Consider the following 16776-nt stretch of genomic DNA (forward strand, 5'->3'; position numbering starts at 1 on the left):
CATTCTGTCCATTATGCAAGAATTGAGGAATAATACAGTGGACCTGTATAACTGAATCACTGTGCTGTACACCAGAAATTAACACAACATTGTAAACTGACTATACTTCAATTAAAAAAAAGTTATGTAAAATAAAATGTATATAGAATAGGGCATGTGTATGTACATTTCATTCACATATATGTATATCAAAACATATAAATTTCATTTAAAAGTTTTAAAATTTAAAAAACACAATGGATCTGTCTTATAAGAAGACAAGTTCCCAGCTGGTGGAAGGCAGCTGTACCTCACACCCCCAAACATTCACCCCATAAGAGGAAAGGGAGAAAAGAAGTTGGGGATGGAGTTTTTTGGAGGTTAACCTCTATGACAAGTCCCATCCAGACTTGCTAAACCTGGCTGGGGTGAGGGCCCAGATACCCAGGCAGATACAACACTGCCAAATGACATTGATATTGTGAATTCCTAACGGGAACAGCCCCAGAGATCATCCAACTGACTTCCCTCTCTTTGTAGAGATAGAGATAAAAGCCCAAAGTGAGAAGAGAATTTGCCCAAGGTCTCCTGGCAAGTCCATAGAACACAGCTTAAATCTGGAGCTTCTCCTTAAAATCAATTGAATTCAGCATGGGCAAAATACCCTTCAAGTAGGTGGAGTCCCAAATTGTCTTTGAAGTTGTTACTATGCGTAGGTGATGGTAGTGGTAATGAAAGAGAGGCTGCCTTTAAAGTGTGAGTAGCAAGCACTTGGTCACTACAGGAAATTTGAAGCTGACACGTTAGGAATGCTTTTGTTTGCAGTAGTAGAAAATAAAACTCAAACTAGCTTAAGCAATAAAAGGGTCTTTTGGTTATCACAAAAGTCCACGCACACGGCAGGCACAAAACACTGCAATGCCAGTGTCATTACTTCTTATGATCAGAGATGGCTGCCAACAGCTCCCAGGGCCAGAGGGCCTTCTCCCACAACCCCTGAACCAAAGTCTGGGCTCGGGGCCAACTGAGCCCTCTATTTAACCAATCCCTATGACCAAGAGAATGCCACATGCTGACTTGCTTAGGACTCAGCTACCGGACCAGTAATGGATGCAGGCGCTAAGAGTAAACTGACTGTCTTAGAATAGTCAGGCCCCACCCTGGGGGCAAAAGGGGTCTCACCTAAACTACAAGATTAGAGGGGCAGAAAGGTATTAGAGACAGGCACAATGTCAACCAGATGCCAGGTGGGGCTGTGCCCTCCCTCTTCTTTCAGGTCCAGGGAAATCAATGTGTGATGGCCTCTTTTCATGGCCTGTGTTTGAAATGAAGATGCCACGGGCTGTCATGATGTAACTGATGATCACTGGTATTGGGCCAGAGGACCAAGGCCAATGCCAGACTTGTCCCTAATAACCATACCTCCCTTGCAACCCTAAGGATGGTTGCACAGAAGGAGCAAACCAGGGCAGATATACTTGATCCTCAGCTGGGCTGCAATGGAGCTGGCTGGTCCTTCAGAAGCTTCCTTTATGCCAGTACGCAGGCCTGAACAGCTCAGAACAAAAGCAAGCCAAAATGCCCACGCTGCCTGCTTCTGCAGGCCTGAACCTGAGAGCTGGATCCTACCACTTCTCTGCCTGCAAGGAAAGGCCAGCGATTCCTGAAGGCAGCAGAAGGGAGCATGGGAACCAGCAGGCCCCAGGTCCCAACCTAGCCTTCTCAGCCCAGGAAAGAAGCCCCCAAGGGCCCAGAGCTCTCTGGGAGAGGAGAGAGAATTTGCAAAGACAGAGAGAGCCCTACAATCTGCCAAACAAAATGGGAGAGAGACCACACCACCTCTGCAGTCCTGGGTGCAGTGTCATAGACATTTAAAACTCCACCCCTAGACTCCCCCTCTAGAGCAGGTGACCCAAGAAAAATTTCAGCACTTTGTTGGGAGCGGGGCTGTGGAGGATAGAGTTGGGAGTGGGTGAGGAACAGTGGGAGAGAGAGGAATGCCTTGCTCCTGACCCACTTTTGAAGGAGCAACAGGAGCTGGGGCAGATCATGGGCTCCCCCTAGAGGCTTCTGTGTGTGCATGCCTGCATGCATTCATTCATTCACCAAGCCCCGCACCCCTATTCTGCACTGGGCACTGTGCTAGGTGTCGGAGATGCAGGGCTGAAGGAGGTAGATGAGGCCTCTCTTCTCATGGAGTGGGGGTTTCTCACCAGACAGTGGAAAACATGAAACCCATTTAGACTCACCAAAGAAGGTTCCCAGGTGCGGTGCAGACCTGGCTCTCCAAAGGTCCTGAACTCCCTGGTGCTGCCTTTGAACCAGGGGACCGGGAGGGGCCAGCTGCCAGCCCAAGCTCCTGAGGCCAAGTTCCTAAGTCACAGAATGGTAAAACCTAAATCCCATCTGCTCCTTTCACAGATGAGAAAACTGAAGCCGAGAAAGAGGAACGTCCATATAAAACTAACAGGCATTTGTTGAGCATCTCTGTGTTTCTGATGCTCTGGAAGGAAGAGAACAGGTGGTCCAACCCAGATGAGGAGTTTTCCCACCCAATCTCTATGCCCCAGACACCTGGGGGGCCCTCACCCCACAAAAAAGCCTTGGAGGCCATGGGTCCCTTGTGTGCAGCTGAAGTCTTACGGCCTGGAGAGCAGGGCCTCAGAGAAGAGCAATCCACCCCCACACAGGGAGGATAAGCAGCCACTGAAGGCATCAGTATGGGCTGGCACATGAAGTCTATTTTCCATGTCTGGAACCAGGCCGGAGCTTCCTAGGGTAATTTTAACCAGTATCCACTCTAGAACAATACCAAAAAAGGTAAGTTACTTGCCAGCCCAGACAGGCACATACCTAACCCTTTCATGAATTAAACCCTGAAAACATTCAGAACTAAAGCTGCTTTAGGCACTGAAGTTACAGCAGCCAAGCAAAGTATTCCTATACTGGCTGCTGGCCCTGTTACTGAAGTTAACTCTAAAGTGCCAGCTATTCTTACCTTTAGAGAACAGCCTGACCCCCTCAGCTGTCTTGGGGAGGGAAGGTATTTTTAGCCCCTAGAACAGCTGATTTAGGATTTGCTGCAGAGGCTAGAAGGGCAGGGGAGGATTGAATTGCAAGGGGCTAATGGTGGGGGGGGAGTTAGCATCCAGGGGTCAGGGGCCAGCAGGAGCTTTAGGACAAGTCTGTCCACACTGCCATTTTGATCAGCAAAGGGTCTTGATATAAGCCAGCAATTCTTAAAGTGTGGTTCCCAGACCAAAGTGTCATTCCCAGATCAGCATCACCTGGGAACCACTGCATCACAAAGGCGAAGTATTAGCCCCTATCTACTGACTCAGAACCTCTGTGTGTGGGGCCCAACAATCTGTGTTCTAACAAGCCCAGGAGATTCTGGTGCTAGTAAAGTTTGAGAGCCACTGATATCAGCAAATCATCTAACCAGATCCCCTTGTGGATAATAAGTCTGGGTGAAAGAATGATTTGCGTTGATGTTCTCAATACTTGAGAGTTCAAAGCCAGGGATCTCCAGCCCAGAAAGATATACTCACATGAAAATTTAGGGGCTCACTGGCCCAGGTTAAAAAACCCTGCTTTTTGACAACACAGAGGCACTTCTCTGGATATAAATCTGACCTGTAGAGAATCTCAGAGTTGAAAGAGACCATGTAGATCATCTATTCCACCCAGAGAAAGAATCTGCTCAATATTCTTGAGAGGCTCAGCCTTAACTGGACCCTTCCAGAGACAGGGAGCTCACCACTTCTAAAGGGCTTGTTTGCAATGGCCCTTGACTTAACTGGAGGAGAATCAGCTCTTGTTCACTCCTAGATAGGTTTATACCAACCAAGCTCCAATAACATGGCTGAAATATAGCCTTATAAACCCAAATTAAAGGAAGTCTCTGACTGTCCTAAATGGTAGGAATGAATGCAGTATTTTTGTAATAACCTGCTGCAGTGTTGTAAAACTCTGAGTGATGGAAAAATCCTCCTTTACACTGATCAAAATCTACCTCCCACCCAGGTTTTGGCTTCAGAGCCACAAGGAGCAAACCCAAAGTCTTGCTTTACAAAAGACAGCCTTTACTTTCCATTGCCTTGCTTGGCATGGGGGTGCAGGAAGGGCTGTCTCAGAAGATGCAGGTGCAGCCCACGGCAATGGTCTCCATGACGGCGCGCTGGCGGCAGGGCCCAGTGCGTGGCGGCAATGGGCAGAGGCGGCGGCGCACTGGCACCTGGCTGAACACGGGCACGCTCACCATGCTGCGGTCCTCCTGCATGGTGAAAGGGTTCACGCAGCCCAGACAGAGACACCGTGCCTCCGGCAGGTCCGCAGGGATGCGGCTGGGGTCATGGTTAATACTGCAGGAAGGCAGGAGAGAGTGCGTGGCAGAAGGTGGTGGGAAAAACAAACCAGCACCCATTCCCCATGTCCCTCCCTTTCCTAACCCAGGTTTTGATTCCACAGCAAGACTGTGCCATGCTGGAGGAACAGCAGTCATCAACTCTGTGCCGTAGGTGATGAAACTAAAGATCTTGGAAGGCAAGTCACCACCCCAAGGTTATCCAGATTCAAGGTCACCAGCTACCCAGTTTCTTCCTTTCATCCAGCAAGATGACCAGCCCATTACTAGATTGTACCGTGGGATCTCAAGAAACCTAACCCTCTGTCTTCCCCGTCCCTCTCACTTGTTTATATTTTTGGGAAACTTAATCCACTGGAAATAATATGTGAGCATATCGATGCCTAACCCCACAGGAAGAGGAGTCAGGGGATGTGGGTTTATTCTGACTTAGTTTCTCTTTATTCAGCAAATATTTTCCACACACCACCATGTGAGTGAGTCTGTTGTCCTGGACACTAGATAGTCACTGAGGGACAACACAGATGAGCTCCCTCCCAGAGCTGAGAGTACAGGGACTCACTCTGTGACTTTTCTTTCTCTGTGCCTCAGTGTCCCCATCTGCTAAATGTTGGGGGTGAACTTGACTTGTGGACCTGCAACATCAGCATCCCCTGGGAGCTTGTTAGAAATGCAGAATCTCTCCCTGCCCTAGACCTCCTGAATCAGAACCTGCATACTTATAAGATCCTCAAGAAAGTCAAGGACATAGTAAAGTAGAAGCCCAGATTCAGAGGATCCTTATCACAAGTGCCACATTCCAGGTGTGGGAGCCACTAGCCATATGTAGCTGTTTGAGTTTAAATTAATCAAAATTGGCTCCTCAGTTACACTAGCCACATTCAGTAGCCACATGAGGCCAGCAGCTACCATACTGGACTTTTTACACGGTCACAGAAAGTTCTACTGAACATTGCTGTTCTACAGTCTCAGGACATAAGTATGTGGCTAAAAATCTTTGGCTTGGGTTCATGAGTTCAGAGTCAGTCCTCTGCATTATTTATTCAACACATGTACATGTGGCCCCTGCTGTGTGCCAGGTGCTGTGCTGGGAAGTGGAGCTTCAGCCAAGGTAAGACACCACTCCTGTCCCCTAAGGGCAGCAGGTCTTGATTCTCAGGCCTAGCTCTGTGTCCTAATCATGTGGAGATACATTGAAGTGCCACTCTCTGGGCCTCACCCCTGGAGATTTTGATTGAATGGGGCATGAGAATCCCTTAGATGTTTCTGATGCAGGCATTGGCATGGTCCCAGTCTAGCATGGGAGACAGATGTGCACACAGCTAGCTCAATACTGCCTGGAAGTGCTGTAACTAGAGGTGTGTACAAGGCACTCCAAGCTGGAGGACGTAACATTTGGGGAAGGCCTTGCAGGCATTTCATCAGAGACTTGGAGAACATAATGGCAGGGCTCTGCGTGGATATCTCATTTACTGACAAGCCTATGAAGTAGATGCTACTATCACCTCCACTTACAGTTGAGGCGTCTGAGGCCCAGAGAGGCTAAGCAACTTGACCAAAGTCACACAGCCAGTAAGAAGCAGAGCCAGGATGCAAACCCAGGGCTCTGAATCCAAGGTCTTAACTCTTATGATGACAGGGAGAGGGGGCAAGACATTCCCCCAGCCTCCAACACACAGCTTACCCACTGCTGCCCAGCATGGCCTACCTGTAGCCCCAGGGTGACAGGCTCCTCTTGTTGGACAGCCACAGCTGCAGGTTGACTTCACACTTCTTCCTGGCCGGCTCGGAGCTGTTCCTAAGCTGAGCCACCATCTCCCCAAGGTTCCTCTCGTATTCCTCCATGCGGGCATATGGCTTTGCCTGGGACACCAGGTCCAGTGGCACCTGGTGAGGCCCAGGGGCCAGGGTCCCAGGCCGCCCTGGCCCCTTCCTCTTGCCTTTGGGGTTCCTGGGCTGGCCCAGCCCCAGCCCCAGGAAGATGGAGATGGTGAGAAGGAACAGCTGGGGAAGAAAGCCACAGGTCAAAGTTAGGAAACCCAGGTCTCCTTCTGGGCTAAGATTCAGGGCCCAAGGAGTGGGGAGGGAAGAAGACAGGCCTCTAGGAGGGGCATGCTCACCTGCTATGCCCTGGCCTGGTCCCACCAGCCCACCTCTCATATGTATTGACATGTACACACCACATGCATCGTTAACTCCTGTTGCACTCTGAAAAATCTCCCCACCCATCCACTTCTCTATCTGCACCACCAGCCTCACTTTCCTGGACAGCTTAACAGTCTCCTACCTGGTACCCCACCTCCCCCCTGGCTCCTCCCAATCAATTCTCCACATCTTGGCCAAGGACGGCTGTTTGAAATGCAAATCTGATAGCATCACCTTCCCAGGCCTGACTTCCCTCTGCAAATCCCTCCTGGCTTCCTCCCACACCCATGTATTAGCCTGGGTCCTTCCCTCACACCCTCCTTTCCTCACACTCCTTCCTGCACAGGGACTTTGTACAGGCTGCTCTCTGCGGCGTCCTGCCTTTCACCCCTCAAGTCCTTGGCTCCAGTGTGACTTCTTTAGTGATGCCTCCACGGACCTTCTTGGGCTCTCAACACCACATGCCTCTTGTATGACTGCTGTCTTAACAATTTGGACGTGTGATTCTTTTATATGTCAGTCCTGCACTAAGCACAGCCTCCATGAGGGTCAGCATGGTGTCCATTTCCACACACTGTCTTGCTCCCCCGTGTCTGCACAGAACTGAGCACATAGGTGTTCAGTAACCATGTGCTGAGTGAATGAACGCCTGTCAGCATCCCTGCCTTCCTGTAACTTACAGTCTGGCAAGGAAAACAGACAGTGAACAAGAAACCAAGCACCTAAGCCTCGCTAGCAGCAAGTGTGAGGATAGGACCGTGCAGTGTGTGGTTAGAGAAGAGCAGGGCCACCTGCTCAGCCTGGTGGCAGTGAGGTGGTCTTGCAAAGCCTTCCTGAGGAGGGGGCATGTCTGGAGAGCTTTGACGGAGCTAAGACGGAGACAGATGTGGGCAGAGGGAGCCTAACAACTGTACGGGGGTGGGGGAAGGAACAGCATGAAAGGAAGTTTTTGTTGGTTAAGAGCTTTGCCAAAAGGAATAAGTGAGGCTGAAATAGAGTAGATGGGAAGAGGGGATGCAGGATGAAGTCGGGGAGACGGGCAGGTCATGGCCGAGGATCCTTGTTGGACTCCATGACGCCTGTGCCCTCTTCCTCCACACCCTGACCCTCTGGCTGCCTGATCCCTTGTCCACTCTCACCTGCTGCCATCCACCTCTCCCCCTAGAACTGGGAGCATCAGGAAAGCCTCTCACTCACACAGGAGAGGACCTGGGGGCCCAGCAGTACGCAGACTCCTCAGGAAGCCAGGAGTGAAGGGCCAGGACTTGGGTGGAGGCCAGGGCTGATCAGAAAGGAGGATCCTCTAGGGGGAATTCTGTCTCCTCACTGAATCTAGCCAGGCTCCCACTTGCCCTGGATCCCTAACCCTAACCCCCGCACAGCCCACACTGATCTCTTCAGCCTTCCCTTGCTGAATCTAGCCAGGCTCCCACTTGCCCTGGATCCCGAACCCTAAACCCCGCACGGCCCATGCTGATCGCTCCAGCCTATCTAGCCAGTCTTGACCCTTGGATACAAGTTTCAGCAGAGCCCCTCTTGGCAGAACTATTTCTTGGTGCAAAATCCATGACAGATTCAAATCGCTGAATTCTTCCTTTTTGGTCCTAGGTTCTGGTGCAGACAAAATTCTCCCTAACAATAGGCTTTCTCATCTGAGCTTCTTACATGGCATTCTTAAACTCAGAGAAACCCAGAATAGAATCAGTCTCCCTGCTTCCCTTTATAGATGGGAACAGAGAAACAGAAGGACTTGCCCAAGGTTACACAGCCTGGATCTCAGGACCCAGAAATTCTTTGGAAAAACCCCGATAACCAAGTTTGCCAGGATCTCCCCAGATGCCTTTGGCCTAAAAGAGCTTCAGTGTAGCAGGGCTGAGCTTCAGTGTAGCAGGGCTGAGCTCCATTCAGGAGCTGGAGCTACTGGCCATGGCTGCAGGCTCTGAGACCAGTCTCTGTTTCTTTCTCGTCCTGAGGGAGAAGACAGAGGGAGAACTCACCTCTGCAGATTCCAAGCCAAACAGAGGCTGCCATTAATCAATAGGAAAGAAGTAACAAAACACTCAGGCCCTAAAAAGGAGTGGGGGTGGGGTGGGGAATCGCCACGTACCAGGTTGTGCAGCCAGTCCATCCTGCGAGCCAGGCGACCAGCCTGCAGCTGCCGCCCGCCTGGAACCCCAGATGCCTCCGTCAAGAGAATGGCAGCAACAGGACGGAGTGAAGCAATTATAGCTCGTCAGGGGGCTGCTGGGGGAGTGGGTGGGTGGGCTCATCATTGCCCGGGCGCCTTGGGCCCCAGCTGGCTGGGCCTGGCGCAGTGGCAGACGGTGAGGGCCGTGGGGGCAGGCCAGGAGCCGGGCCGAGGTGCCCAGGGGCTGTTGACTGAGGGACAATGCCCTGTGTGTCTGGTGGGGCTCTGGCGGGTGGCACCTCCGCCTGTGGCCTGCGGCCGGCCGCCCAGCCAGCACCCACAGGGCCGGCTAAGACAATCAGCTTCGTCAGTTTGGGGGATGGCAAGGGGGCAAGGGCGGAGGAGGGACAGGCTGTCCGTTGGTCAGGAGAGCAAATGTTCTCAGAGTGTGCTGGCCAGGAGCAGGACACAGGCCCCATCTCCCAGGGAAACAGCCTCAGGCACTCCGGCCTCAGCCAGCCTCAGATGAGCTAAGCGGCCCTCAGTGACCAGAGTCCCACCCTTAGTTCACAGGCAGGGAAACTGAGGCCAGAACGAAGAAGGGACTTGTCTAGGATTATACGGCAAATTAGAGGTGACAGAGCCGGGATTCATACTGAGTCCCATGCAGGGCTTTATCCACCACCCCACACTGTTTTTCTTGGCGTATTTTCTGCACAGTTCTGGCCTGCTGTGAACATGTTTCTGAATCTGCGTGCTCTCATGCAGGCCAAGTCACAGGTCCATGAGGACTTGATGGCTGGTTGTCCTGATCTTTCAGATGCAGCCTTCCCCTTCCTGTATAGAAGTTCTCTGCCCCAAGGGCCTGCCCCTGTGACTTCCATTCTCTCTCAGACTCAGGTTCCTTCTCTGTAAAATAGGTGTCATGGCCAAGAAGTGACAGTAGCCTAAACCGTTTCTCCCTGAAATCCTTCTGAACCTCGGCTCCCCCATCTCTAGAACGGGGATGCCATAGGATCCATCTCTTGGGGCTGTTACAAGGAGTAAGGGGAAAAACCTATGTTAAACAGCTGGCACTGTGCCTGGCACGTAGTAGGTGCTCAATTAACACAGCTGTTTATTATGAAAATTATCATTGTAAAATAATTGTATCATTGTTATCTGTAAATGTTAGCTGTTCCAATGAGCTCAGTTCTCATTGCTCAGCCAACTCTCCTTTCTACCTCCTTGGGCCCACCCTCCTGGCTGAGAGAGCTCTGGGCTTCACAGGGTCTGGCCACAATTTCGTGAGCTCAGGTGACCCCAGGGTCTATGTGTCCTGGAATCATACGCTGACCAGACCAGGCCTGCTGGTCTCGGTCTCCTACCTCAAGTGAACAGCCCAGCTGAGTCTGAGTGAGCGAGTCCACCTGGAGAGACGGAGGACTGCGTGGAAGGGATGTGAAGAGGATAGGGGAGGGATACCATGAACAGACCCCTAGGACTGTACCGTCTTGCTCAGGGCCACTCTTGGCCATTTACAGGAATCAGCCAAGGGGAAGAACGCAGGGTGTGAGGCACTCCTGAATGTCACAAGATTAATCTGTCCAGGGCAGGTTTCCACAGCATAACTGAGAAGCTGGCTGAGGCTTGAGCTCATGAAAGATACCACCATATTTGGTCAAATACTAGACAGGGCTCTATTCTATCGTTGGAAACTCCAGAGGGAGGGGGACTCTGAAAATACCTCCTCAAGCAACAAGGGCCTCCTCTCCCACCCCAGGCTGTCCCAGCCCCTCCACCACTGTCCTCTGAGCGTGTCAAACAAGCATGAGGGGGCGAAGGATGGGGCAGCCTGGTTGTTATCTGTGCAGCCTCCTTGCTGCCCCTCTGTTGCTGCTGGCAGTAGGGTCTGACAGACATGCAGCTGGGGGGGCCCCTCCCTATACCCACAGAGAAGTGGGGAAATTAAAAGATAGGGCCTGAGCTGCAAGGGGTTCCTCTGCTTCTCAGGACCCCTGACACCACCACTATCTCCTTATCTGCTGGCACTCACCCCTGGCTCCCATTTCCCAAAGACGAGACTTGGCCTCCTCGGCTCCCAACTTCAGTACTTGTTTATATAGATTCTAGGGTTCCGGCCCCGGAGTTCTGACAGAGCAGGCCCAGGAGTCTGTATCTTAACAAGGACCCAGTCTAGGAGCTACAGGGGTCCTCACCCACCACCTAGCTCATTCCCTGCCCAGCCCCCACTCTACCATAAGGAGCCCAAGACCTGGGGAGGGACAGGTCTGACTCAAGCTCACACAGCATGTTGGTGCAGAGCTGGGTTTGAGCACAATTCAGTCTCCTAATTCTTACTACTCTTCCCCAAAACTTTATACATACATCTCTGGGCCTCTTTGCTGGTCAAGAGGGGACCCAGGGGCCAGGCCAATGTGAAGGGGGTGTCTGTGGGTACCCAGGCAGGTGCTGTGCAGAGTCAAGGAGGGGCCCAGTGACCATCACTGGGTTTCCCATTCCTGGGCCATCTCAGGCCAGGAAAGAGGCCTCTCCTTCCAGCCTTGGTTTCTAGAAACCACTGAGGGGTCATCTGCCCCACAGGATATCCTGAGTGTGAACCCTGGCCAACCACCAAGGGACCCTACTTACCCCCAGGTCAGAGCCAGGCCTGAGGTAGGTGTGGGAACTTGGGCTTCAGGGGTTTCTGCCCCACAGCAGAGTTGAGGAACGGAGAAGGTGGTCAGTACAGGTTAATGAGGGAAGGGGCAAATGGATGGGAGAGCGAGGGGCAGGGATTGGTCATGCTCAGAGCCACCAGATCCTGCGGCTGCCACCCAGCTCTGAGCCATTGTGTACTCACCACCAGGTGGCACCACCAGAAAGCCAGACATCCCTGAGGAACAGGCAAACCGTGGCAGAGCTTCCAAGCCAGCCACTCCTTTTCCCTGGAATGGGCCCCGAGCTGAAAATGAGGGAACCAGGTAAGTACGTAAAGGTCCTGTGTCTGCCCCTGGCTGCCTGAGCAACTCTATTATTGATGAGGACCAGCGCCTGGGACGCCTTCCACGTCAGAGCAGGAACAGCATAGCCAGCTAGGAGTGAGGGAGCAAGGGTGGGGTGAGGGCTTCTGTCTGCTGTGTGATTGAATCCCTTCACCTGAAGCACCTACTACGAGCTAGGCGCTAGCCATCTAGTACCCAGATACCGTAATTTCCAGAAAATTACAATGGGTAATCACAATAGCCGTTACTTAATATCTACTACTGACTGCCAGGCACTGCACTAAGTCCTTCATTTTCATTGCTTCATTAAATCTTCCCAAACACCCTGTGGTGAGGTCCTAAATTTATCCCAAATCCACAGGTGGAGGAACTGAGGCTCAGAAAGCCCAAAGTCACAGAGGATTCAAAATGAGTTTGTCTGATTCCCTGCAGTGGAGGAAGGAGAGGAGAATTACAGCCATGGGGGGAAGCCAGAATGTCCAACTGGTCAGCTGGTCATTGAGGAGGGTCTATGCTTGCCTCAGCCTCACCCTGACATCCTCAAACAAAGCAGACTCTGTATGCTGGGGAAGTCACTGAGCCCAAGCCCAAACTACAGTCCTCAAGAGGAGCTGAGAGCTCCCAGGGTGTGGGCATGACACCCAGCAATGTTCCTGGCACATAGGGGGCATTCACTAAATACCTGATGCACTGAATCAAACTGCTTATATGGATGTAATACAGGGTGATAACACTTGCATGGAGGATGGGAGGCCAGAGTAGTGGGGATCTGGAGGAGAAGGTGCAGACTAGGAGGTAAGAGTTCAGACTCCAGAGACTGACAGACCTGAGCTTTAGTCCAGCCTCTACCAGTTCACAACTGTGTGACCTTGGGAAAGTTACTTGACTTCTCTGAGCCTTAGTTTCTACTGCACAGTAGAGATAATAGTAAATTGGGCTTCAGTGGATGGTTGTGGGGACCAAACGAGATAATGCATGTTAAAGCACTTAGCAGAGCACCTGACAAATGTAAGCACTCAGTTAGTGGCATCTGCAATTGTCACTGTAATTGTTGCAAGTTTTGAGTTGGACCTTCAAAAGGGTACTTCTGGAGTATTCCTAGGTAGGAAGAGCACTGTGAGGTGGTAACTAGGATCGAACCAGTAAAGAATGCAGAGGTCCCTGTTCCCAGTGGACTCACTCTGGAGCCTTGGCTGGGCCAGAAGACCTGTGGGATTTGGTGTAAAAATTTGCCCAAGTGGACCCAATAAGTTTAGGAGAGGCAGAAGGAGACTAGCAGGCGCCTTTGCTGCAAGATGGAGTGGGGCTGTGGCCAGGAGGGCGCATCCTCCACTGGAGGTCTTGGCTCTCCTGCCGCGCTGCCCACCCCAGCCCCCACCCTCTCAGGGTAGGAGTCCTTCTCCCAGGCCCATATTTGCACAAATGCCTCCCTCACTGCGTGCTCCAGAGCCCCAGCCAAGAGGCACTATTTTAAGCTCCCTGGACGGGAACACTGTCGGTGGGAACAGACTCAGCCAGTAAGCTCCCAGTTCTCAAAAAGGGCAAGGCCTGGGTGAATGGGTGGCCACTGGGATGTACAGAGGGGATGCCACATCTACATGACCCTCTGCCCAGGCCAGGCGCCAATGCCTCTGTCCCCAGGGGGGGAGTCAAGGAAATGCGAGTTTGGGTAGGATTCCAAGAGGTGGGCTTGTGCTCTGGGACTGGGTGGCCGAGGCTTCCCTTCTGCCCAGTGTCCAGCCTTGAAAACACTAATTTGTGTTTCTGGGTTGCAGATGGACCCTGGGAGAGATCATGTGTAGCCCCTCTCAGTATAGGAATCCCTTCTAAAGCATCTTTGCTAGACACTTCCAACGTAAGGAATCAATTTCTCTGAGGACACACATTCCACTTTTTAAAGCTCTCGTTGTTGAAAATAATCATTATAACAATAAAAGTTTTCTCTTTCATTATGCTGAAGTTCCTTCCTGGCATGCAGGAGATTGCAGACCTCAGAAATGGTGGTTGGACATTTGCTCTGCCTCTTCTCATGTGGCCACATCCATTTTTCCTAACCTCAGTGAGCCTCAGTGTCTTCACAGGGTTGTTAAAATGCCTTTATCATAAAAATTGTGATTTTTCTGGCACACGATGTGTACTTAATATTTAGCCAGTTTGGGTTGTTTTTATTGTAATTTAGTTGGTTTGTGTGTACCTGTGTTTGTTTTATGGTGTTTCTGTGGTGTATGTGCTATTTTTGCTTTTTGATTGTGAAGAACCGGTAGAGACTAATATTTAAAGCACAGACTTTGAACTGAAGTGACTGGACCCTAGCCTCTCCACAAAACAGCTGGGTCACCTTGGGCAAGTGGCCTAAATTCTCTGAGCCTATGTGTCCTCCTCAAGAGGAGGAGGAATTAACGAGATAACACAGGTAAAGCACCTGGCACGGTGTGGGCTCCGGGAATGGCGCTGCTATTATCTTGTTGTACACATTATTCTTAGCTCTGCTCAATCAGGCCGCACTGAACAATTCTAGAACTGCTCTTTTTCTAGAACTTTCCAGCTCCCAGAGTCCCAGTAATGGAATGGCTGCTCTGGGAAAGAGTGAGTTCCCAAGTAGTGGAGGGGTTTTAGCAGAGGCCAGAAGGCCAGTTGTGATGGAGACTGAAGAAAAGGAGCGAGTTGGGCTTACTGAGCTTTAAAAAGTTTCCTTCTACCCTGAGAGGTGGAATCTTATATCCAAGGCCTCAGGCCCCCATGTGGGGCTGTCCTGCCTGCCTCTACTTGCCCAGACCTAGACAGGAAGGAGCCCAAGGGGGCCCACGAGGCATGTGGAATAAACAGCCTGTCCCCAGGGCAGATGGAGGCGCTGGGCCCCTTGCCCACCAGCATATCCTCCCTTAGTCCCGGGGGATGTTTATACTCTGGTCAGAGTTTACAGGACGTCTGGACTTACAAGATCCAGAGTTCTGATTTTTCCCCACAAAGCTGTCAGCCCCTCCTCTTGCTGGGTCTGCATCTATTTTGGGTGGGAAGCCCCATTCTCCAGCAGAAGCAGGAAAAGGGTACAACATGAGAAATGTTGTCTTCAGACCCCTGGAGCCCAGACCCCAGGGGAGGAAGAAGCTTGTGCTGTGGGGGAAAGGGGGTGGAGTCTCTTGGCAGTTTACGGAAGAGCAGTCCTGGGAGGGAGAGGCTGGGGGAGGGAGGACACTTCCTTTGCAGCGTGGGTTCAAAGGCCTGCTCCCCAACACAGCTGAAAAAGGATGATACTTACCTAAGTTTGACTTCCATGCTGGTTTCTGCTATTGGCTCAGATAGTACTGCTTTTATTGCTCTGGTTTTGGTGTGTATCTGCGTGACTGCAGATTTGCAGATGGGGTCTTGTATGTGTGTGTTTTGTTTTGTTATCGTTTTGAAGGGTCACTAGGTGGAAGCTTCTCATAGGCAGTGAGCATGCCTTATTCACACACATGCTTCTTGGTGCCTGGCTTGAGTGCCTGGGCCCTGTTATGACCAGGGCACGAGCTGCCGAGAGAACAGAGAAACGCTGAGCACTACTCACCATCCACCACTTGGTGGACACACAGTGACTCTAAGATTTATCACATCACTCTTCAGCAAGGAACCCTGATGGCCACAGCCAAAGTCCCCGTCCTCATCTTGCCTCCCTCCAAGAAAACAGCCTCCAAAACTTACAGGCTCTTAGGGCTGCACTGAACCCCAATCGAGGCCTCCCTGAAGAAGCTTGTCTCTGTGGCCTGAACCTGTTAGCAGACAATATTGAGAAGTTGCCCTAGATGGTGATTTAAATAACTTGCCTGAGAGGCTCTGTAATTTTCTAGGAGCTGTGATCTTCAAGTTATGGGCAATGAAGAGCCTTGAGAGTTCTTGAGACGAGTTCATTCCCTTCATTTAACAAACATATACTGAGCACCTACTATGCACCAGGCACTGTTCTAGGCACTGGGCATACAGCAGTGAACAGTGAAAACAGTTCCTGAGCTCATGTTCTCATAGAGAATGATGGAGGTAACAGTATCGACATATTAGGACCATTTTAGGGCTCTTTCTGGGCCCCTCTGCTCTCAGTCTCCTGTATCTCCTGCATCCCTGAGAACTGCTGCATCTCCTGGGAAGCCCTTGACCTCAGCCCTTGGGGCATGTGGAGGAAGGTACAATGCTTCCAGAATGTGAAATCTTGCCAGATTTAAATTGGAAGTTCTGTTCTCATAAATACTGTATTTGTGGGGAAGGAGGAAGAAGTACCTTGTATGGAATCTGACCATTTCCAAAGTCTGGTTCCCAGGAAAGAAGCCTTGATCATTGTTCTACTGTTAGAAGACAGCTTCAAAGTTTCTGGCCCTCGGAGAGAGAGGCGGCCCAGCCCTAGGACCCAGGCAGATGCTGTGAGTAGTTGCCTAGTGGTACCTGTGATATCCCTCATACACTGATAGAACACTACAGTTTACAAAGCACATTTATATCCTTGAATTTATTTACTCCCTGCATCAATCCCATGTGAATACAAAGATTTTTACAAAACTGGACAAACTGAGGTTCGGGGAAGGGAATTAACCTGCCCATGTCTATATAGACAGGGGAAAAGGGACAGAGGTTGAGATGAAAGGCGAGGCCTCTGAGGCCACTTTTGACCACCGCCCCACCCTAACCTTTCCCCAGTTAGGGAATGCGCACTGGAACTAGGCAGTGGTGGGAGATGGGCATCCTGTCATTAGGCAGTGTGCACAGAGCGCCTAAAGCCATCCAAATCATTTCTGATATGGCCTGGCCGTGCTCTCTGGACAAACCTTTGTTAGAGGGAAATGTGTCTGGCAAGAGGGCTCAGTGCCCAAGGGATATGTTTTTTCTGTCAGCTCTGGAGAGAGTTCAAGGGTCTGGCTGAACCCAATCTCCCTTCCCCCAGCAGTGCACTCTCGGAAAAAACTGGGATCCTTTGGCACTTCAGTCAAGCCACCACATAGCTATGTCCATCATTTTTTGTCTTCCATACTGGGATTCCTTTGCATTCTAGCTCATTATCTCAACCATATAACCGGCTCTGACCCTATCATTCCAGAATCACTTTTAAATCTTGTTTTTTAAACCATTTCTTAGAATCACAGACTCAATGGGACCTTACAGTTCATTTTGCTGGCTTCTCAGTGATACTGCTATCAGGTGCTACTACA

At 51.0% G+C, this 16776-nt stretch overlaps 1 protein-coding gene across 2 annotated transcripts; it reads right to left on the bottom strand.

The window, feature by feature from the left end:
* Positions 1–3966: 3966 nt before the first annotated feature.
* Positions 3967–9658, bottom strand: IL17B (interleukin 17B). 2 transcript variants are annotated; one of them, XM_010989507.3, is made up of 3 exons: positions 8598–9658; positions 6054–6349; positions 3967–4343 (listed from the first exon to the last, which is right to left on the bottom strand). In XM_010989507.3, the coding sequence occupies exons 1-3, from the start codon at positions 8616–8618 to the stop codon at positions 4112–4114; spliced, it is 549 nt and encodes a 182-aa protein (XP_010987809.1). In that variant the 5' UTR covers positions 8619–9658; the 3' UTR covers positions 3967–4111. The 2 variants fall into 2 exon arrangements, with proteins under 2 accessions (XP_010987809.1, XP_064340498.1); XM_064484428.1 differs by having other exon boundaries at positions 4079–4343; positions 6054–9658.
* Positions 9659–16776: the final 7118 nt, after the last annotated feature.

This window comes from Camelus dromedarius, chromosome 3 (assembly GCF_036321535.1).
Source record: "Camelus dromedarius isolate mCamDro1 chromosome 3, mCamDro1.pat, whole genome shotgun sequence".
Taxonomy (NCBI): Eukaryota; Metazoa; Chordata; class Mammalia; order Artiodactyla; family Camelidae; genus Camelus; species Camelus dromedarius.

Coding starts and splice junctions, on each gene's coding strand:
- IL17B (XM_064484428.1), bottom strand. CDS start 6,574: ATGGGTGGGGAGATTTTTCAGAGTGCAACAGGAGTTAACGATGCATGT. Junction 4,344..6,053: donor CTGTCACCCTGGGGCTACAG/GTAGGCCATGCT, acceptor GCCTTCCTGCAG/TATTAACCATGACCCCAGCC.